Consider the following 22,759-nt stretch of genomic DNA (forward strand, 5'->3'; position numbering starts at 1 on the left):
TAATTTATCTATCTCGTTAACCCAAATGTCCGTTTTAAAAATGAAAAAGCACGTGCCGATACGCACGTGGTCGTGAATGACCGACACGATAACGATTCTCGCGAGCAATTCCACCCTCGCCGCACCCTCTGACGTCACGCAGCCTCCGTCTATTGATCCATTACGAAATTACAGTCTATATGTATTTCAACTTGAGCCAAGTATAAGACGGTGCCACAATGTGCCACGTACGAAGAAACAAAGCATTAGAAATCCTTAAACATCGCCGATCCTAACTTAATTTCTTCTTAATAACAAAATGGAAAATTAAATGTTCAAAGTTTATTTTCAGTCTACGATATATCGTTAATATAATTTTATAACTCGTCTTAAATTGTTAAGATAGAAATGTAGAAACTACGAAGAGAATAAACATTTCGTTGCCTTTTAACACTTTCTACCGAACGGTTGCTTTTCTCGTCTCTTATAAAAGGATTCGAAATCACGAGAGCGGCTCTTCCGACGAGTGAAAACGCTTCAAGAGCGGAGTTTCCGCTCGCGGAACGAGTGCGGTCCGCCAGTTCTGTCGCAAGCTTCGCCGCGGACAGACGTGCAAGTGGGGTTACCTACGCACCGGGGTGAAACTTGCAAGCTCCCCCTTATCGAGCTTTCAAATGGCTGTGCCTTTTAGATTTTGACATTTTCCTCGTTTCCCCTACTCTCCCGTCGCACTTTTTCCTTTTTACGTCCATCCGTTAGCTTCTACGGTTCGTCGTTTTCGTCGTCGGAAAACCACCATGCCAAGAAAAATTGGATTCCACGTCGTGTACGCCACCAGTAAGAACACATCGAATTGTGATTGTGATACAAATTCAACGACGTTAACCTTAAGTTGTGCGCGAATCTGTCTTAGACCTGAAAAACATCGTGGAAACGCCATGTGGTTTAAAAAAAAAAAAAAAGCAAAGAAAATATAATCGTTCGAGCATTTTCGGATTTCAGATCGTATAAAGCTGCGTGCTTGTGTTCACGCAGACATTAATTGTTCGTATCGAAAGTATTTTATGTTTCCGTTGACGATTCTGCAAAAAAATAGATTAACATCGACGACTCGACACGTGCGTTTCCTTTACGTTGCGAATCGCTCTCGGCGAATGATCAATGAAGTCGTAACCGACTCGTATTTCGTGCACTTAGTCGCACTGAATTGTTCATCTAGATATTTCCGATTGAAGTATACGCGACAATACGCCGTAACGCATATCTCGAATTGTTGTGGTCATCAAAGCGTACACCGAGCCGCAGTATCGCGTGACACCGTTTCGTGTCGAAGATGCAGCCTTGAAAATATAATTTCAGAGTTAAAACTTTATCGATTACACGGGAATCTCCATTTTTGTTCGGAAAAGAGAATGGATGCGGCGAGATAAAATAACGCAATGTAGCCAACGATTTAGGTAAAAGCGGCTAGAAAGTTCCTCGTGGAGGAACAACACAAAATAATCGAATTTTCGTTCGGCGAAATATCGCGTTAATCTATAATCGATCGCCTTTTGAATTTATTCGTTCGAACGGTTGTCTGAACTTGTAACGTTTCGATTGATCATAGGCGAAGAGGACAGGCACTCTTCGCTGGAACTGAACGTTCATGGCCCGACGGTAAGAGGGTGGCAAAGTTCAAGAAAATGTACGTATCCTCAGGAACTCATCCTGCGCCTCCACGGACCGACGAAACTTACGAGAATACAAGTCCTGGCTCATCAGTACCTTATACGTAAGTTGACTCTTTCGGAAAAGTAATCTTACGTCGAATAACATTTCGGCGAGTTCGAGATTACCGAGACGCGACTGAGAATACCTCTCAGATTTCTCTAAGAAGCAATTCAGTAATGAAAGAAAATTAAATTAACACGCCAACCACGTTTTCCTGGGGTTGCCTTCATTATACGCTTTCCATTTCACCCTCCTTTCTCATTCCACTCGGTGCTGAATGCCGAACAATCTCGCAGTGTCTACGAAATATTTGCTCTTAGTCGTAACAGAATGTATTTAGAATTTTTTTAACATTTATATTCTAATCCTTTCGCTACAGCTGAAAAGCTGGAAATATGGACGTCGAGAGAAGAGAATGCCTCGGTTACGACGGAGTTCAGTTATTTGGGTTACATTACATTGTCCGACAATGCTTCTACTATGTACAAAAGCAGAGAGCTTAAGAGTGTAGCACTTCCGGAGACAGAGGCTGTCTCCTTGAAACTGAGACTGCACAAACCGCATAGTAACGCGCACAACGTTTACCAGCAGGTACGTTATAAATTTCTGATTTTAATCCTAGACATATGTAGTTACTCTTTTTAAATACATTTGACAATCGCACGATACCGTAGGTCGGCCTTATCGCTATCAATATCCTCGGCGAACCGTTCGGACAAGAGCTGACGGGACAAGGAGACGCTCCGTACAATCCTCACTACACGTCCCCGTATGATGATCTAGCCTTCGAGATGTACGTCGATCGCGAGGTCGCTAAAATCATCAGACAAATGGAGGCGAAAAAGTTGCAGGCTGTAGAAGGTGAGCTCAAGAAAAATATCGTCCGAACGTGGAGAAAAGATTTCGTAGAAAATTGAACGCGAATGTATTTTTAGAGGAGAGATTCGAATACGCTTCGAAGTTAAAGATAGCCATGGAGAATCTGCGAAAAGCCGGGGAACGCCTTGGAAAGTACGAATTAGAGAAAAAGTATGCTATAGCGTTGGAAGACTACGATAAAGCCAAAGCGAAGAAGGCACAAGCGCAACAATACAGACAGCAAGTCTACCAAAGTCTGGAGGTGCAAGATCTACTCGAAATTCACGGGGTTAGAATCAAATTTATTCGCTATCCACAGATCTTCCTACTTCTATAGAAGAGCGGTATATTGAAATTATTTAGTCACGTATACTTTGCCCGCGCGTAAATAGCCACTGGAAAAAAACAACTTGTCGTCGGTGGAGGGAAAGGAACATATATCGGTAGACACCTGTACCTCGAACACGGCTACTGTTCCCGAAGATATCACGTCTCCTCCGAGGCTGGTGATCCCGCCTAATCGCGACGGAGCTATATCGCCAACCGGACCCGCGCATCAACCACCCGTTTCGCCACTGCATCAAAAACCAAACAGTCCCGGTACAGTTTAATTATTTATTAAGTCTCCTCGCTTGGGGAGTTTAAAAAAAAGAAAGAATTTCCTCTCCAACTCGCCGGTTAATCATCTAATCCTAATCTATTTAATTATATAGAAGTCACCGACAGTCCTACGAACGGAGTCGTGGAAAGGCAAAACAATTGCAACAAAGGATCGCTCAGACGGAAGACTAAGTCCGCAGGTCCTGCGCTTCGATCCAGTTACGAAGCTTACGAGGAGAGAACGATTCCTGCCTTAAGACAGTAAGATTTTTGCTTTTCGTAAGACGAATATTACTCGCTAGTAAAGTTCCTTTATCGATGATAATAATAATTTCAGTTCGCACACGAACGAATTCACGAGAGAATGCCACATGGAGAACACAGATACGAAGATGATCTCAAAGTTGAATGACAGGGAAAAGAAGCAAGCCGCGTTACCTATAGCTGTCTTCGGAATGGAAATGGTGATGCAAGTTTGAAAGCGATAGGTTCGACCGATCTCTAAACTACGATAACTGATATAATTGATCGTTCAGGTAGAAAAATTCTATTCGAAACAATTTACGGATAAGGAGGAAGGGCTGATGCAGCTGAAGGAGGAATTAAAAACGTTCGATTCGGAGGTTTCGAAACATTCGGCGAATAAAACAGCCAGAGCTGCAATTTTGCTACTACACAGAGCTCTCAGGGATAAAGTGTTCAGTGTGTATAGCCTGGCAGCACAATTGATCAGGATTTTCTTTTCGGAGTTTGCGTCAGACAGGTATAATCGTTTAGAGGTATCGCTGCCCGACGAATCGATCACAAATTGCCGTTTTTCTTTAGAGTATCGTCAACCGAAATCGCGAGAAGCGTGGAGCGTCTACTTCCAGAACTGTTGACAAAGTCGGGCGACACCACTCCGAGAATTCATAATATGGCTGTGCACACGATACTGAGTATGGCAGACTGCAAATGCGTCAGAGAATTGCATATAATACCGGTACATTTGACGAGACCCGTAAGCAGTAGCACGCATCAAAGACTGGCCCTCAGTAGGCTCGAAATGGTGGAGCAGTTGATTCTGAACCACGGAATTTCTACCGACAAACAAAGGTGACTCTAAAAAACGTAACTTTGATTGCACGATTTCGTGTTCGATGTGCGATCAATCTAGGACGATGAGACCTCTGTCTGCAACATTAAATGGGATCTTGCTCGTAAATGTTGCTGGCAGAGGTCGAACCCTGATATTAAGCCTGGATCGTTAAAACGCAATTACTCTGATAAGGCACTGTAATTGTTGCAGTGGACTCACTTGTCGAACGTTGTCAGAATTGGGTTCCTCGGGTTTGCATCATCCGGCGGAAGCAGTTAGGAAAGTATCGGAGAGGATTCTGGTGCTGGTGTACAAAGTGAATCCTAGATTAGTTCGAAAGCAATTGCCTCCGGATGACGATATTACCAGGCGGAACCTGTTGTATCGTCAACTATTTCACGAATTCGATCTCATCGATCTTCAGGTAGAGAGAGTTTGTAAATAGAGAAAAGCCGATCTTCGTAAACGTTTGTGACTGTGCGTTTCCTTATGTCGCTTAACAGAGAAAAAAGGAAGCGGACGCGTATCACAAAACGACGACACCGACGCGGACGAAATCGACGGAGAATAATGTAGCTAACTTAACAAAGTCTCCATCTAGAACGAGTCCTGTTGTTAGTACAGGAAGCTCAACGAGCGTCACGTCTCCGTCCGAGAATAGCACGGATCACAAAGGTGACAAGTGAGTGAGCTACAATTGCAGTAGAAAGATACATTGCACAATATTGTTTGTATATATGTTTTCTTCTTCTTAGAATGTGCATATTCTGCCTGTCCAAAGGACAAAGCTATTCCGAAGAAGGACTAAATATCCATTATTGGAGAAGCTGCCCGATGTTGACGAAATGCGAAGCGTGTAAGCAAGTAGTGGAAATTTCGTATTTAAATCTTCACTTGTTAAGTGAGTACCCCATTACGGGACTTATATGTGCCTAATTAAACGACGTTCAACGTTAAAATTCACTTCGTCTCTTTCAGACGAATGCGATATGAGAAGCAATTACGTGAAATGCGAAACGTGTAAATTGGCAGTCCATGAAAACTCATTTGAGGAACACAGAAATAATAACAAGTGTACAAGTATGCACGACAATGCACTGTAAGATAAAATCAGTATGTCAAAAATACTTTACATATTATTCGCTTACGTTACAGAACCCATCGAAGGATACGACCGTTGTCCGCTCTGCTCTAGTCTCGTGAATCAAAATAAATGGAGAGAGCATCTCATGGGTGAACATCCTTGTACAAATAATCCAAGAAATAAACTAGCGAAAACCTGTAAGTTCGATAGCGGTTCAATATGTAATATATATACATGTATGTACAGACCGGCCATTTTGTGTCGAATCAGATTCGCAGCTCCGCCTCGAGATATACGTATTTTTATTATTGTACTATGTATCGAGTGGAGCGAGCAGCCTAATCCCTTTTCCCCGATTCTCTCTAGTTTGCAAACACTCGGCAACTTAACGTGGTCGGTCAGTACATACTTCAAGGATGCAAAATTAATTTGGTTCGCTTATAGGTTCAAAGTCTCCATCCAATTCTCATCTCGGAGGAAAAATGACCTCACCAACTAGTAGAGATTACTAGCGTCAACCATCAACTTCGAACAATTCGGAGTATAAAGAGTTTTAGAGAAGATTTTTCTTTTTTTTTTATATACATATAATTTAACTATACGTTACGAGCTATTCAGCATTTTTCATATTTCTACTTGTATTTAAATGTTTTTTATAGGAAAACCCGTCCTTCATTAGTAGAAATACCTCTATGTTGAACAAATTTCTAGTCGTACATTGAAATCTAATCCGTAGAACACTAAGAATCTTGGTATCAACTATATCGAAAAAAGAAGAAAATCTAACTAACGTGTAATACAATTCGAAACGAATGTCAAGGCACGAAACGGATAGTCATCTTTTTCAAATTTAAAATACGGTAGAAGCAAGGAGTTCCATACAATCTAATAACATATTATTAAACATTATGGCATTGGCCATTTTTCAATTAATGATTCCTCCGCATCCGGCCATATTTATAATATTTATACTGTAATCTATCAGTATAATATCCTGGACATAGTAGTTGAAAATAACGAAAAAGGAAAGAGTACTTCTCGCTCAAATTACGTAAAATATTACATGTAATTTCATAAATTATTTCATAGAAAATGGATAGTAAAAACGGCATTTCCCATTATAATACTACTGTCGTTTTCTTGTCCTGTAAGAACATTTTATTTTTATTTCTTGTTAAGTTTTATCATCGTACATTACAAAATATCCGCCTTGTCTGTTTTCAGCATTCCACCAAGTGGAGCACCATCACTGAACTTTAAATGAAATAAACATTTTTTTACTAGTGTTAAGCATATTACAACTGATATTTATAGAGATATTAAAGGAACTGCAATTTATATTATGAACATGCGTATCATTCTTTCGATTCGTTTGAAATTTTTGTTTCGTCGATCTCTTTCGAAATATTCTCCTGTTTAAGAACTTCGTTATTAGTAACTTTTTTCGAAATATTCTCATTTTCGGTAACATCATTAGTAACTTCTTTCAAAACGTTTTCCTTTTTGATAATATCACTATTAGCAACTACTTTCGAAACATCTTCCTTCACGGTAACTTCGTCATTATCAATTTCGATTTTTATAGTAACTTCCGGTTCGCAACTTTTGACATTATCTAATTCTTCGGAGGCAAGGGTTTCTCGATTCTCCTTGAATTTATTTATCTCTGCAATATAAATTTTGAATAAAAAATTAATCATAAATCACACTATACGTTCTATAAACACGTACCAAATTGCGAACAGTCAACTCCTAACAAACGTAAGTAATGAATTGCATCGTGTTTAGGAACGTAAGCTCTCAGGGACATGATACCCTTCCATCCCACCATTTGTAAATTTAACGGGTTTGGATTCTCCTCCGTCTTTATTTCTTTGTACAGAAGTATACAACTTCCGGACGCTAAAATAAAATACGAATGAACTTTTACAATTAAATTTTTTAAATATTTCTTTCAAAAATATTAACTCCATTACCGAGTTTTCCTAAACGTTCTTGTGTTTCTGGGCTAAGTTTTATAATCTCGGGTGGTTTCGAAGGATTGTTATTTTGTAATAACGTTATCAAATCATCTTTAGTTAAATTAACTTTTCTAGAATCGCCAATAAACTCAACAAGGGATTGCAAACCCTCCCAAGCAAGTCTGAATGGGGTAACCATATATTTATTATCGCATCGAACAAATGATTTTACTCCCGTGTTTACTAATTTTATTTCAGATTCGTTAGACATAACAACGTTGCGAATTTCGGGCGATGCATAATAGATGGTTTTCCTTTTTCTATTGAGATTTCGAACTAGTAAACATTTTGGATCGAACTTATCGGTTACATCGTAGAAGTTTCTGAAAAATAAAAAAAAAAAAAAAATAAAAAACAATCAATATAAATATAAAATTAATAACACCTGCAATTTACTTAATAGATAACCACGCTTCCTCCTGATCATCTTTGAAGAACACGAATGGGTCTTCCCTGAATCCACTACGTCTTCTACGTTTTCTTCTGGGTCCACGCGGTTTGTCATCGTCATCTAACGGTCTTTTGCCAAGCGTTAAATGCTTTCCCTTATCTTTCTCTACTTCATCTTCTAAACTTAATTCTTCCTTGTCTCCTTCAGAATCACATTTTTCCCATGGTAATGGCTTTACCTTCTCCAAAACAGCAACAAAGAAACCTCCTGTATCTTGATGGTGTGGCAATATCCTCATGCATCGTTCAAAATGAAACTTAGCAGCATCCTCTGGTTTTGGAGGAAACATTTTTGGCCGAACTTGTGTTTGCCACTGTTCTGGTACGTCTTCCCATGATTTATAATATTGTAAATCTTTTGATGCAGGTAACCAGTGTGATACACCCGGATCGCATATTAATCCAGGAACAAAGTCTCTGCCATCAACAATCTGGACAGAATCTTCTGTTTCAACCAGAAGTCTATGAAGTACAGCTTCATTTTCTATTGGATTTAGCGAACAAGTAGAATATACCATTCTTCCTCCAACGTCCAATAGCTCTAATCCTCTTTTTGCTATCCTGTATTGAATTCCATGGAGATTGTTACCATTTGCTGGATTCCATTTACACCAGATGTCTGGATTTTTTCTCATTGTACCATCACCACTACATGGTACATCAGCCAGTATTCTATCAAATTTTAATGGTTCTTTTGTGCCATCTGGTTTTGTGGAAGTGAAATTAGGCAGTAAAGAGGCATCATGGTTTATAATTAAAACAATTGGGCTATTTAACCTTTTTGCTTGATGCACAAGCATATAGCAACGACTATGGTCAAGATCATTAGCTATTACAAAACCTCCTGGAATTAGACCACCTTCGGAATGTATCATTTCTATGAGCTGAGCTGTTTTTGAACCTGGTGCAGCGCACATATCTAATACTTTGTGAGAAGGTTTTACATCTAATACTAAAGGTGGTACCATGCTGACCACCTCTTGTCTACTGATACTTCCACACTCTGTTTCAACAACTAAAAAATTGTGTAACCTAAAGTATGCCTCGGATCTTCTAATGTCTTTCCTGGTTAATTGTAACTGCCAAGCTAATCCATCTGGATAAAATGGTATGCATCTTAATATATCTTGTGCCTCATCACTATTCTCAGACTCATCTTCTATACTTGTATTTAAAATTTCTTTAAAAAAGTCTCCTTTAATTGTATCAAGTAATGCTTTAGCTTCTGATTTTGATCCAGTAATTCGAAATGCTACTGGTAGATTCTTTTTCATAGTATTCATAAACGAGTCCCATTGATCTTCGGGAACAATTCCCTGAGTTTTGTAATAATTTTCAAAATCGTTATTTTCTCTAATGATGTCTTCATAGCTATGATGCGGCGCATGGTCCCATTCGTCTTTCTTCTGTGTAATTTATAAGAATTTTGTGTTATTACTATCACTGAGAAAAAATTACCGAAGTTTCAAAATACTTTATGTCTAAACTGACAAAGGCTGATTGCACTATAATACAAATGTAACCAAAAATGAGAAAACTGATGCCTTTCACGATCAGGAATTAAATTCGTACCTTCTGTTTTTCACGACGTTTTTCTGCGAAATTCTTCTTCGGTCTATTTTTCCGGCCTTTACCCATTACTTCTTTATAATAATTACGTCTCCGATAATATTTACGAATAAACACGTGTTCAATAATTATCAATAAATGAAACAAGACTACTTATCCCAACAAGCAACAGAAGACTGAGAAAGTAAGACAGTAAGCAGTAAGACTCAAAATGATTGTCTATGAATAACCTTTAGATGGCGCACTTTAAGCAGCCGTAGATAGGCTGATGAGAAAGTCACCATCTCTGGCAGCAATCAAAATGCATATTCGAAAAATAAGGTGTTTCTATTGATGACTTTCTCTTGTTAAAGATATGAAATTAAATCGAAACAAGAAATGTTATACGGAAATGAATAAGTGAACCTTTATATATATACATTAAAGTTTTATTAAAACAAATATACAGGGTATGCTTTATGATCTAATAAAATATATTCGATGTATTAACAATTTAAGTCTTGCAAACAAATTAATGTAGTTTGAATGGTTGTAAATATATGTATTTAATAAACAATTAATTTCACAATTTATTTTATATACAAAATTGTCATTCATAATGATTGCATTAAAGAACAAGTCCTTGGTATGAAAGCCCATCTGCTTCTGGCGATTCCATCCTGTTTTTTAAATGTTCTAATGTATTAGCTAAATGTTTTTGTATTTGTTCCGTTTCTTCACTGACTTCTAAGTTAGGAAGTTCTTCTCTAATTTTTGCTATTACTTGATTTAAAATTTGAACCGTTACCTAAAATGAATTATTACTTATTAGTTCGAATTTGATGATAAAATGTTTAGAAGTACAAATAATTCTTACTGCTGTGTTTCCTTTTTCGTAGAAATAAATGTAGTGATTTAATAGTTCAACATAAAGTTGGACTTGAACTGATGTATCCATACATTGACTTGCTATCTTAATACCCTTTTTCAAACAATCTAATACTTTATTTCCATCTTGCATCTAAAATAATTATATAGTTTAATTATACTTTGATTGATTATTATTTAGGAAAAATTGTTACTCACTTCTTTCCCTCCTGTTGCTAATGATTTTCCAGACCAGAATATATGAGAACAGGTTGCAACACCTCTGCACTGATCTGGTTTTCTTAATAATTTGCTAGCATATAAAGCACATTGACTACGCACTGGATCTGCATTTTCTTCACTGAAACAACTCATTTGCTCAAATGTAGCAATGATTAATGTAATAGCCGCCAGTTGAGCTTTGGAATCGCTTATTTCATCTTCGTATATAGAAAATGCTTGACTCATAAATTCGTATGCAACCACTTCAAAATTATCGAAACGAATTTCACCTATCGCTATTGCACCTTGCAGAAATAACCTTAACGGTAACTCGGCCAATTCAGCCTTCATTAATGCACTAATGGTTGCATGACAAAATTGAGAAATTTTTTGGCATTTTTTTTGCCACCATTCATCCTGTAAGGAGTAATTGTTAAGCTGTGTTTAAAAAGTGTTTATTAAAGTTTACTAATTAACTAACTTCATCCTTTAGTCCCTTGTATGTAAAAGCTAGTTGATAAGCTTGGAATACAATCGGTGGCAGAGTATATTTTATTCTTTTATTTCCACCAGCACTGAAATGTTTCCTAGCAGCACTTAATATCATGTACTGTTGATCAGCTGTGTCAGACTTGAAATGATGTATCAGTCTACCAAGGAGGCCCTGTTCTTCTGCAAAATCTTCAGGATCTTCTTCAATGCTAGGCTGATCTGGCTGATCTTGCACCAATGGAGACACCATAGAAAGTACTGCATCTACTTGTTCTTGAGTTGGTATTAAGGTTTCATTTTCCAAAATGTTCGTTATTATATAAATAGCTAACAATTTTCTACCCTCGTAATCAAAATAATCTAATAATGGAGCAAAATGTTCCAGTTTTAAAACAGTTAATATATTTTTATAGTTATCTATTGGAATTTTCATTAACCTTACTAACTCCCTTGATACAGCACTATTATAATCAAGTCTGAAAATATTTTATAGTCATTGAATTTCTATATATGTTTGACTTAGTATTACTATACTGTTGTACATACTTTTCTACATTTTGTTTCTGGAATATTTGAACAGTTGTTAACAAGACTTTATCCACATAGTCTACTCTGTCAGGATAGCACTTGTGTGCCAAGTTGATGAGAGCTACTTGAAGAGATACTACATCCTCTGAAGGCATCTCTTGTCTAGTCTAGATAGAAATAGATCAGTTTTATGAGTGGGAAATAATGAAAGAAAAGTTAATGACTATTGTGGGAAACTATTCTCAGACTTAAACTAGACGAGTAAGGATAACTTGAATATTCATAACTATGATCATATTTGAATCAACTTTGTGTAGTATCTGGTCATCATTGAATTTATAAATGATGTGTTAATTATTTAATTAATCATTGATTTTTTTCTCATTCTATAATCATACCAACCTGTATAATAGTGGCAATTTGATCGCTAAAAACGTCAAAGAGCTTTACATCTTGTGGTATTCCTGGCACTTGATTGGGACTTCCTGGTCCTCCTACACCATCTGATCTTTGACTAAATGCTGCAAGACGGTCTATTAATGAAATGATTATATTTTTTACATTTACACCACTTTGCAGCTCTGCACATGACTTTAAAAATGTATTTAGTGTTTGTAAGTGAAACTCATCAGGAAAGACCTAAATAAAAGTACAGATAAATTTGTAACACTATTGCTTTATCATAATTTTAAATATTTAAAAAATTGTTTACTTGAATTATACACTCCATAAGATATTCCTGGGCAATTGCATCTCTACAACTGACTACTTGTTCCAATATTCCTGGCAAAACAAGCTAAAAATCGTCTTATTATTAATTAATAATTAAAAAAAGTTGTTAACAAGTAAAATGTATTTGTGCTCCACCTTTTTATATTTATCTAAAGTTACAGACTCCAATTGACTAAGCCGTACAAGATTAGTTCCCACTAAAATTCTAAGTTCTTCTCTTTCTCGCTCCCTTCTTTCTCTATCCCTACTATGACCTTGATGTTGCATGCGTACCCACAATTTATTCATTTCTGCGAAATTCATCAACACAAAATCTATACTGTCACGAACCTAAAGAAAAATACAATATACAAACTAATGTGTTTTATATTTTTTTCTTTGTAATACGTACACTTCCATCTTCATCATCACCTTCAGCACCATCTGGCAATATGTTACGAGTACATTGCAATAAATAATTCCTTAAGAAAAGACCTCTTAAGGGATGTTGAACACCCCTACACATTTCTACCAAATCTCTCAACAAATCTCTTTTTAAACCAGGTGTTGTTTTGATATATACCAATCCAACTGTGATAAGCAGATATCTATAAATCAGAATATATTATCAGCAAAATGTGACCAATAATGTGTGTATGACAAAATTATGTATTATATTAATATCATTATAACATTGTTTCATCAGACTTACAGTCTAGGTACAATGTTGCCAACATATTGTACTAATTCATATAAATCTGTGACTTTTCTTCCTTTTTGAAATTCATCTAACAGGTAGAGTTCCAAGTGCCTTAATTCATCAGTAATAGCCATATCTAGAGTTAAATGTAAGGCAAATTAGTATATTCTTATAAAGGTTCCTACATATTTTCTACAATATGATAGAAGTAGTTAAGTTTAAAAAGCATACATAATTCATAGTAACTCTTTGGACTCAGAAGAGAAGTTCTGAGTTCACCTAACATTGTAGAAGCATGTTTTAATGCATCCATTAGTTTGGACTTATCTAGACAGTGTTTCATTTGGAAGGCCTGCACTTTAACCACACCGATTGCATCTTCAAGTAGTTTTTCCTGCTCCTCTACTCCAGTTATGGCAGGTGTCATTGGCTGCGAGAAAAACAAAGATACCTACCAGGAACACCAGGTAGTACCATGCTAGGTAAGCCAATCAATGCAGGCATGCATTATTTTTTGCTCATACAATGGAAAATATAGGACAAAACCGTTCCATTAAATTATAGTAACAAATTTAAGCACCAGTTCAGAATAGGAGTTTTATATATTATATAGGAAGCAAATAACATAAGGGCATTATGCGCATAAAATGAATGCGTGCTGAAAGCAAAATATGATTTTAGGTGCCAAATTTCATTTATATTCGGCATAATTTTGTACAGTATTAGAGAGTTATAATTTGACTAAAATATCACACAATAAAAAAAATGTGTTACAAAAGCGTTTCTTCTTTATTACTTAGAAGAGGATAAAAAGAATATCAAACGGTTTTTAAGTATTTGTCGAGTTCTTAAATATAAACATCGACATTTTTACGACAGTTAACCTCAGTAGTTTTAAGATTATTTTCCCATATGATAGTTGTATGTATTTTCATTCAAATTTGATTGACATTTAGTCAATTGATTCCGCAAGCAATAATTTAACATGCTTCTTGAAATAACAATGGTACTTACCATTTTTCTTTATGAAAAACTGAACGTTTATTTTCTATACTGGAAATAGTACCGACCACTAAACCGACAGAAGTAACACCAAATGACACCGTCAGCAAGTGCATCCAGAACGACCACCGCTCATTAAGCCGCTCAGTGAGCGGGTGTAGTGGTGCCATCGGTGAGAAAACGCCCAAGTTTGTAGTGAAAAGAGTTTCTGCTGTGGATGCTAGATAACCCCCCTAACCAAAGTGTCGATAATTATGGCTGCATTAATAATAATAATGTTTAAATAAGATATTGAAATAATATGTAATGTTATGGAGCAAACAATCGTATTAATTGCTTATTTATGAAAAATAAAGAATAATTTAATAAAATATATTTGGGGCGCCATCGCAAAGAAACAGTGGGAACTATTTTCACTACAAACTTGGGGATTTCCCCACCGATGGCGCCACTAAAAAAACAATTCGCCATCTAGCGGCGACAGCAAAAACTATTTTCACTACAAACTTGGGCGTTTTCCCACCGATGGCGCCACCGTAATAAATATTTGCAATATTTATTTTCAATAAACAATAGACTTTTACATAACTCCAAGATGATGAATAAACACTTAAATCATTAGTGATTCTAAGGATTTTTATTTACAAATGCAGTATATATAATATCGTACATATATAAGATTATGTCTTACAGGAATTATCGCATACAAGATTATCCAAAGAGAGCGTACTTGTAGTGACCTGTTCCTATCGAATAAACAATTATCTTTTGTAAATTTGAACATTTACGTAAACCTATCATAAACTGAATAATATCAATTAACCTTCAGTGATTTCATATAAATATCCAATTCATCTTCAGTCTCAACTTCACTTCTGTCTTCAGAGGGACATACATTTTCAGGAGATTCTGAATCAAAATATTTGTCTTCTTCGTCTTGCGATCGTAAATCTATGTTATCATATGCTTCATTGTCATCCACAGTGCTAAAATAATTAGAACAATATGTTTAAGATGTGTAAGTTAAAATATTATTAGTAAAAGTAAATTTTACATACCTATAATCAAAGTCATCTCTTCCATCCAAAAAATTTTGATACATATTGCTCACGAATTCTTGTTTCAGTATTTGTTTCTCTGTTTTCGAAATATTACATGCAGTTTTGTTTATTTGCCTGTGGATATTCTGATGGTGTGTTTCATTCTGTAATGTAGGTAGTCTACCCCATTGAAAATTACTTTCTTTGCTACAATTTAAATCTCTTGAAATATAAATTTCATCTTGCTCCTCATCTGATTCAGTTTCTTCCAATACATCTTGTTCTTCTTCCTCTTGTAACTTCCGCTTCTGTTTTAAACTGTCTCTATCAATACTTTCCATTAACAGATTTACAAATGTGATATTTGTTGTATCTATATTGTCTCTTATTTTCTTTTGCTTTTCAGTCATATATTGTCCAATTAAATGTTCGTATAATAATGGATTTCTTTTCATCATCTCAGTTTCACTAAAGTATTCTCCCTGCTTTACTAAAGTTTTCAAAGCTTGATATCTTCTATTTTTAACATCAGTCACTCTTGTTGAATTGTTAAAATATCTTCGCAATCTATTAATATGGTAAGCAACTTCATAATCTTTGTCTTTGCTTTTCTCAAAATACTTTAAATGTTCTTCCTTCATATAACGTCCAAATTTAGATAAAAACAAACAATAACTCTTTTTTAGTATATTACGTGCTATTGTTAATTTTTCTTCAAAAGTTAAATCTGGATCTTCTTTTTGTTGGCTTTTGAAAATTGCTTTACTCCTACCTACATGATTCAATATTTCTTCTTCCAAGTTTGTGTCTTTTTCTTTATTCAGGATACTCTCTTCTGAGTTATTATTATCTTTTTCATTTAATGTCATTTCTGATGCATAATCTTGACTGTGTTCCTTTTCACTCATGTTTAACCAACCATAACCAAGAAATGTGTTTTAATCTCTACACATAAATTGGCAGCCTGAACATAATCGAATTGATACAATTGTGATTCATTTATCAGTAGCTCGTTGTGTATAATATTTATACGCGTGTCATTTTTAATTTAACGGTTTTCCTCAAGTGATTTGTAACTTGTGATGCGACACACTATTGACATGGGATGCGTCATCGACACTGGCTGTCATCGGAAACCTAACCAACAAGTTTAATTCGGTATGAGATCACTCCGAAACATGACACTTCACGAAATGTGTAATAAATACTGACATATACACATATTGTTATTGAATAAACTAGGATACATGCTTAATAGGTAAGTATTTTATTTTATAATAAACCTGCAAGGTAGTTCTAAAAATTAAATTGTTCTGTATCCATCAATTGCTTTGTAAATGAAAGTGACACTCTAAATAATAAGTATTAAATTCGATGCAATAGCAATAATTGTTTTACTCACAATATATAATATATTTAACGAGTACAATACAAACATTATATTTTATATATAATTTATATTTATACTGTTTTTGTTCTTACACTTTTTTGCAGCTATAAAATATGGGCAGTAATTGGGTAAATCATGATTTCATAGAAACGTGGAAATGGAATTGGACAGAATTATGTGGATACCATGGAGGCATTATGCCATTGAATCCAGATACGCGTGATCTTGATGTCTGCTTCCAACAACTTTGTCTCCAGGTAATTTAAAATTAATAGATTGTTGAACTTCATATGGTGGTCATGTGAAGTTCATACTTTATTTATTGGCTATTTTTTCTTATAACTTTCAGATACCAGTTTTAATCTGTATTGCAATAATATCTGCATATCATTGTGGAAAGAGAAATACATATTCCCTTCTTCGTGTTGACTCTGATCCCGCCATAAAATTTAGAATTTTAATTACTATGTGCCTTGTAATCCTTCCTATAATTAGAGCATATATTATTCTTTCTAATACTACAGTTGTTCCCTCAAAGGATATACCATCTAATAATTCCATAACTCACAAATATATCATGAAATCGTATAAAAATTCAAGTTCACTCTGGGACTCATCAGATGTAGTACATCAGATAAAAGATGGACTGAATCGTACCATTGACTTTACAAAATCAATTTTGTTTCCAAAGAGTAGTGTTCTAAATACAACAGAACCTTCTTCTATTCTTACTACACAAGGTTACAATCCAGCATTAAGTGCAGTTAAAGATAAAGCAACAGCTGCTAAACCTATCGATTACCTTGTAGCAGGTACTGAAGGATTAGCTTGGGCTGTTCATATTTGTTATATATTAAGTTTGAGAAGAGGAAGAAATTTTAATCCACGAGGCCCCGTGTCAATTCGGGCATTAATACTTTTACTAATTGTTATTTCTGCATTATTACTACGAAGTCATATCAGACATAATCCGGAAAATGATGTTTTGCCTAATTTGTCCTTGGGATTCAGTATCAGTGTAGTTACTCTACTAATACTCTATGCTATAACTCTGATACCAGGTCACGGTAGTTTCCAAGATATGAGATCCTCTCAATTTAATGAAGTAAGTCATTATAAGTTGTGTACTTCTGTCAGTTGAGTTAATTTACTTCAACAGTTCAGTTAAAAATATGTTCATAGATAGGAGAACAGACTGCACTGTTGAGTACTCCTAATTCCTCTTATGTAAGATTCCCAGAGGAACAGGACCCAGCTTATCTTGGGATTGCTATGGAGAATGCAACAGCAATCTCCAAACTTTTATTTAATTGGGTAAATCCATTAATGAAAAAGGGTGTTCATGGTTTATTAAATAATTCTGACGATCTATTTGATTTACCAGAATATATCAGCACTAATACAATTAGTCAGAAAATTGATAAACATTTGCAGAATGTGGTAAATTAAAATTTTAATTATCTCTGTTATTTTAATGACGGAAGTAAACATTCGTAAAATCATATACCATATTATAGCCCAGGAATGTAAATGACAGAAGGGAAAATAATGGCTTAACGTTGGAAACAGATGTAGAAACGATTAGAAACAAAATGACACTGTTTCGTTTATTACATAAATGTTTTGGTTGGGAATTTTATTCAGTTGGCATTTTAAAATTTATTACCGATTGCACATCATTCATGGGACCAATATTATTGAATAAATTGGTTGGTTTCATCGAAGATAAGGATGAATCTGTTTCATATGGATATCTATATGCATCATTAATATTTATTAGTGCTTTAATAGGTATGCATTAAAATCTGGTGATTAATGTTTTTAGATGAAGCTTAAAAACAAGTTTCATATAAATTACAAAAAGGTTTGAATTTTAGGAGCTTTTTGCAATGCACATTTTACATTTTGGATGTCTATTGTTGGTTTAAAAATTCGATCTGCTGTTATAACGTTATTGTATAAAAAAACTTTGCACTCCTCAATTGTCCAGTTAAAGCAGCAATTTAATTTCGGTGAAATCGTAAATTTCATGAGTACAGATAGCGATAGACTCGTTAATAGTTGTCCAAGCTTCCATGCTCTTTGGAGCATACCATTGCAGGTAATCTCTTAGTATAGTTCTGTCCGCTTTATTTCACTTGATAATAACTATTTTAAAAGCCTACTTGTAGAAACTTAGAATCTGCTAGTATTTTACTTTTTCCTAAAAATATTTTATTCTCTGCTGGGTAAGTAAATATTTTTTATATTCGTACTTTTTCAGTTAGTTGTGACATTGTATCTTCTGCACGAACAAATAGGAATTTCATTCTTAGCTGGGGTGGCATTTGCGATAGTGCTTATACCCATAAATAAAATAATAGCAAATCGAATCGGGAAGCTTAGTACAAAACTAATGGAACGTAAAGATCAAAGGGTCAGACTTATAGGGGAAACACTACATGGAATAACTACAATTAAATTGAATGTTTGGGAAGATCATTTTATGCGGAATATTTGTAGTTAGTATATATTCGTGTACATAAATTTATACTAGAATATTAATGTTCTTTCGTCACTGTTTGCCATTTTTTTTCTTACTCAGAATTACGAGACAGTGAAATTAAGTATTTGAGCGGCAGGAAATATTTAGATGCACTGTGTGTTTACTTTTGGGCCACAACACCTGTATTGATTTCTATATTAACATTTGCTACATATGTACTACTTGGAAATAAACTCGATGCAAAGACAGTATTTACTGGTATGGCACTGCTGAACATGCTAATAGGTCCACTAAATGCATTTCCATGGGTCTTGAATGGTCTTACGGAAGCTTGGGTGTCGCTTAAAAGAATTCAGAGAATGTTAGGTGTAAGTGAAAGCTGCGATAAAAAAAAAGTGAAATTTTCGATTCGAAATACTAATTATGCAAATTTTATTTAACATAGTTACCAGATGTAGATATATCGTCGCATTATGTGCAATCTACATCTGGAGTAGACTTAATGCTTCAGAACGTCATGTTTAATGTAAGTACAAAACAAAAGGAGCGGAATGACATCGACGCTCCTAAAGATGTTGCAACACCATCTACTAGTTCAGAATCTAGAAAAACTGTTACGTTCGAAGACAGTGGTACTTTCACTCTACCCGATATCAATATTACGGTACCAAAGGTAATAAAATCGTGGCCTGTCGCGACAGTGTAGAATATTGTAAGCTGAGCATATCTTGTTCTAGGGCCACTTAATTGGGATTATGGGAAAAGTGGGTAGTGGAAAATCGCTTCTTTTAGACGGTATTTTAGGTGAAATTACCAAACTTCGCGGAACGATAGCGGTAAGCGACATTGAGAAAGGTTTTGCGTACGTGAAACAAAGTCCTTGGATACAACGCGGCACGATTCGAGATAATATTCTTTTCGGAAAATCATACGATTACAACAAATATAAGTAAGTATTGAATTATACGAACAGTGATTTATGAACATTCTAAATGCGAAATTCGTAACAGGCAGATATTAAAGGCATGTGCCCTCACCGTCGATTTAAATTCCTTGCCTAAGAAAGATCTAACAGTTATCGGCGAAGCCGGAAATACTTTGAGCGGGGGTCAAAAGACACGAATTTCTTTAGCACGAGCTGTCTATGCGGACAAAGATATCTACTTGTTAGACGATGTTTTAGCAACACTGGATCCAAAAGTTGCCAACTATGTATTTGAAAATGTTATCTTGGGTTTGTTGAAAAACAAAACGAGACTGCTATGTACACATCAGACTCAGTACTTGGTTCACGCAGATTCGGTAGTAGAAATGTCAAAAGGTAGTATAATCAATCAGAGTAAACCGAGCGATGTTCTACCCAATTTAGAAGACTATTTGTTATCTTCGGAATCATACGAGTCGGATTTGGTTATCATGTCTATCGATGATTTACCAAGAGAAATGCCTCAGATCAATGAAGGCGAAACAGATCGTTTGCTCGGTGAAGAATGTTCTCAAAAAGGGACCGTACGTCTCGGTGTATATACTTGCTATGTGAATGCTATAGGCCGTTATTTAGCAATTTCGATAGTTCTTTCCATGTTATTAATGCAAATTTCTAAGAACGTTACCGACTTGTGGTTATCTTATTGGGTTACTCATACTAACACAACAGCAACCAATAACGCTACGGACAATTCGAAACTTGCACGTTTAGAATATTTTCTAGACAGTGACAATTTAACCACTGGTCATTATTTAGCAGTTTATGCTGTGTTAGCTGTGCTCAATTCGCTTTTTACATTAATGAGAGCGTTTATGTTTGCATATGGTGGAATTCAAGCAGCCATTGTTATACACAAACAGCTTTTAAAGGTTGTTGTACGGGTACGTAATTCCTTTAAAAGATGATTATCGAATGTACTATATTGTAAATTAAATGTAGCATGTATGTTTAGGCTAAAGCTACATTTTTTGATATTCAACCATTCGGTAGAATCATTAACAGATTTTCATCTGATACATACACTATCGATGACACCCTGCCCTTTATTGCAAATATATTATTCGCCCAACTATTTGGCTTATTTGCAACAATCATTGTTACAACTTATGGTATACCATGGATACTCTTAGTATTAGCTCCGCTCGTACCAGTTTACCATTGGATACAAAATCACTATAGGTACATATATATATATATATATTTCCGCAATTTGCATTTAAAGCTGACAAGAATATTTATAACTCGATTGATATTTTTCAGACTAACATCGAGAGAATTGAAGCGCTTATCTAGCGAGGCTCTCTCGCCGTTATACGCGCATTTTAACGAAACCCTTCATGGATTATCTACTATTAGAGCTTTTCGCACTGTATTTCGTTTCAAACAAGAAAACGAACTTTCGCTGGAAGTCAGCCAGAAAACGCAATTTGCGTCGATCGCCGTCAGTCAGTGGCTCGCATTAAGATTACAACTTATCGGGGTCGCACTTTTAGCAGGCGTGAGCAATATAGCAGTCTTACAGCATCAGTATAACATAGCAGATCCTGGCTTAATAGGTCTGGTTATTACATACGCGTTATCGGTAACCGGACTATTATCCGGTGTGGTGAACGCGTTTACCGAGACGGAGCGGGAGATGATAGCGGTCGAACGCGTAAAACAGTATTTAGAGAACGTACCTGTCGAAACTGTAAGAGGAAATAATCCACCGTACGCTTGGCCAAGTCAGGGTGTAGTTGAATTTAAAGAAGTCGTTTTGAAATACAGGTGCGATCAACTAGAGATGAGTTCATTCAATATAGGCGGCTAATTTTTAACGGTAGGTATGTTTTGCAGAGAACATTTGGTACCATCTTTGAACGGTATTACGTTTGCCACGCGACCGGCAGAAAAGATTGGGGTAGTCGGGCGCACAGGTGCTGGAAAAAGTTCGCTTTTCGTTTCGTTGTTTAGATTGACAGAGATCAATTCAGGCAGTATTTCTATCGATAACGTTAACATACGAACTCTACAGTTGAGTGCATTAAGGTAACGTTGTTTTTGCAACAGATTTTTAACACTCGAGCCTATGTGCTCGGGACGTTTCGTTTCCTTAAAGTAATCGTAACGCATCGTTTTAGATCACGGTTAACCATTATACCTCAGAACCCGTATCTCTTCTCGGGTACAGTTAGAGAGAATCTTGATCCGTTGAATCAGTATTCAGATTTGCATGTATATAAAGCGTTAGAGAAATGCCAAATTCATTCGTTAGTGTATCGTCTGGGAGGGCTTGGTGCTACATTAGACGAAAGTGGCAATAATCTGAGCGCGGGTCAGAAACAATTACTTTGTTTAGTAAGAGCAGTTTTGCACAATGCCAAGGTACCGATATTGGTTTTTCTATTTAAAAATTGTCGAGATATCGAATTTTACGGAATATTAAGTTTCAAATGTTCTTCTACAGATAATCTGTATCGACGAAGCCACGGCCAATGTTGATCAAGAGACAGATAAATTTATTCAGACGACGATAAAATCTTCCTTCCAAAGCGCTACGGTTATCACTGTCGCACATAGGATAAGAACAATCATGCACTGTGATAGGTATGATAATTATATTAACGATTCACTACATAAACGCATATTATATATTATATAAATATATCCATCCGTTTTAGAGTTCTAGTGATGGGAGAGGGTGAAGTCCTAGAATTCGACGAACCGAATTTACTGATTCAGAACGTTGATTCTCATTTCTATCATCTAGCGAGTCAAGAATTTTCCGATAAAGAGTAAAAGTTACGCGATTACGTGTCTTCCGATAAGAATATTTATTTTTCTTTTCTAATAGGATTATCGGCTGCATACAGCGTAATGTGTCTTGTACATTATAGATAAGAAGACTGTATTTTAATCAATAGATTATAATTATTTTCGTACGAATTTTCGAGGACTGTATCGTAACCTGTAAGACTACGAATAATGTGAGAATTTGTAATACATGAGTGTTACGTAGTAATG

At 35.7% G+C, this 22,759-nt stretch overlaps 5 protein-coding genes across 8 annotated transcripts; 2 read left to right on the forward strand and 3 right to left on the reverse strand.

Moving 5' to 3' along the window:
• The first annotated feature begins 97 nt into the window (after positions 1 to 97).
• LOC128889324 (centrosomal protein of 104 kDa) lies at positions 98 to 6,659 on the forward strand. Its single transcript, XM_054146865.1, has 16 exons — positions 98 to 816; positions 1,589 to 1,753; positions 2,072 to 2,283; positions 2,367 to 2,553; positions 2,628 to 2,839; positions 2,943 to 3,150; positions 3,264 to 3,411; positions 3,488 to 3,614; positions 3,687 to 3,913; positions 3,976 to 4,245; positions 4,439 to 4,652; positions 4,732 to 4,910; positions 4,984 to 5,129; positions 5,207 to 5,308; positions 5,384 to 5,509; positions 5,757 to 6,659. The coding sequence occupies exons 1-16, from the start codon at positions 777 to 779 to the stop codon at positions 5,822 to 5,824; spliced, it is 2,631 nt and encodes an 876-aa protein (XP_054002840.1). The 5' UTR covers positions 98 to 776; the 3' UTR covers positions 5,825 to 6,659.
• On the reverse strand, positions 6,448 to 9,552 carry LOC128889326 (tRNA (cytosine(34)-C(5))-methyltransferase). Its single transcript, XM_054146869.1, has 5 exons — positions 9,356 to 9,552; positions 7,730 to 9,189; positions 7,289 to 7,656; positions 7,044 to 7,214; positions 6,448 to 6,978 (listed from the first exon to the last, which is right to left on the reverse strand). The coding sequence occupies exons 1-5, from the start codon at positions 9,419 to 9,421 to the stop codon at positions 6,668 to 6,670; spliced, it is 2,376 nt and encodes a 791-aa protein (XP_054002844.1). The 5' UTR covers positions 9,422 to 9,552; the 3' UTR covers positions 6,448 to 6,667.
• Positions 9,356 to 13,983, reverse strand: LOC128889325 (vacuolar protein sorting-associated protein 35). Of its 3 annotated transcripts, none has more exons than XM_054146867.1 (12): positions 13,866 to 13,983; positions 13,083 to 13,281; positions 12,864 to 12,987; positions 12,564 to 12,759; positions 12,308 to 12,502; positions 12,153 to 12,236; positions 11,843 to 12,079; positions 11,459 to 11,607; positions 10,902 to 11,388; positions 10,418 to 10,837; positions 10,209 to 10,352; positions 9,356 to 10,139 (listed from the first exon to the last, which is right to left on the reverse strand). In XM_054146867.1, the coding sequence occupies exons 1-12, from the start codon at positions 13,866 to 13,868 to the stop codon at positions 9,960 to 9,962; spliced, it is 2,418 nt and encodes an 805-aa protein (XP_054002842.1). In that variant the 5' UTR covers positions 13,869 to 13,983; the 3' UTR covers positions 9,356 to 9,959. The 3 variants fall into 3 exon arrangements, with proteins under 3 accessions (XP_054002842.1, XP_054002841.1, XP_054002843.1); XM_054146866.1 differs by having other exon boundaries at positions 13,083 to 13,302; positions 13,866 to 13,959; XM_054146868.1 differs by lacking the exon at positions 13,083 to 13,281 and having other exon boundaries at positions 13,866 to 13,933.
• Positions 13,984 to 14,471: 488 nt separating this feature from the next.
• LOC128889338 (coiled-coil domain-containing protein 97) lies at positions 14,472 to 15,804 on the reverse strand. 2 transcript variants are annotated; one of them, XM_054146885.1, is made up of 3 exons: positions 14,912 to 15,804; positions 14,677 to 14,839; positions 14,472 to 14,593 (listed from the first exon to the last, which is right to left on the reverse strand). In XM_054146885.1, the coding sequence occupies exons 1-3, from the start codon at positions 15,799 to 15,801 to the stop codon at positions 14,534 to 14,536; spliced, it is 1,113 nt and encodes a 370-aa protein (XP_054002860.1). In that variant the 5' UTR covers positions 15,802 to 15,804; the 3' UTR covers positions 14,472 to 14,533. The 2 variants fall into 2 exon arrangements, with proteins under 2 accessions (XP_054002860.1, XP_054002859.1); XM_054146884.1 differs by having other exon boundaries at positions 14,472 to 14,599.
• Positions 15,805 to 16,013: 209 nt separating this feature from the next.
• Positions 16,014 to 22,758, forward strand: LOC128889320 (ATP-binding cassette sub-family C member 10). The gene is made up of 17 exons (XM_054146860.1): positions 16,014 to 16,151; positions 16,388 to 16,540; positions 16,633 to 17,388; positions 17,466 to 17,723; positions 17,801 to 18,074; positions 18,161 to 18,384; positions 18,547 to 18,784; positions 18,868 to 19,136; positions 19,214 to 19,441; positions 19,506 to 19,717; positions 19,779 to 20,637; positions 20,709 to 20,935; positions 21,017 to 21,523; positions 21,593 to 21,784; positions 21,877 to 22,120; positions 22,203 to 22,342; positions 22,417 to 22,758. The coding sequence occupies exons 2-17, from the start codon at positions 16,397 to 16,399 to the stop codon at positions 22,532 to 22,534; spliced, it is 4,890 nt and encodes a 1,629-aa protein (XP_054002835.1). The 5' UTR covers positions 16,014 to 16,151; positions 16,388 to 16,396; the 3' UTR covers positions 22,535 to 22,758.
• Position 22,759: the final 1 nt, after the last annotated feature.

This window comes from Hylaeus anthracinus, unplaced genomic scaffold (assembly GCF_026225885.1).
Source record: "Hylaeus anthracinus isolate JK02 unplaced genomic scaffold, UHH_iyHylAnth1.0_haploid 11997, whole genome shotgun sequence".
NCBI lineage: Eukaryota > Metazoa > Arthropoda > Insecta > Hymenoptera > Colletidae > Hylaeus > Hylaeus anthracinus.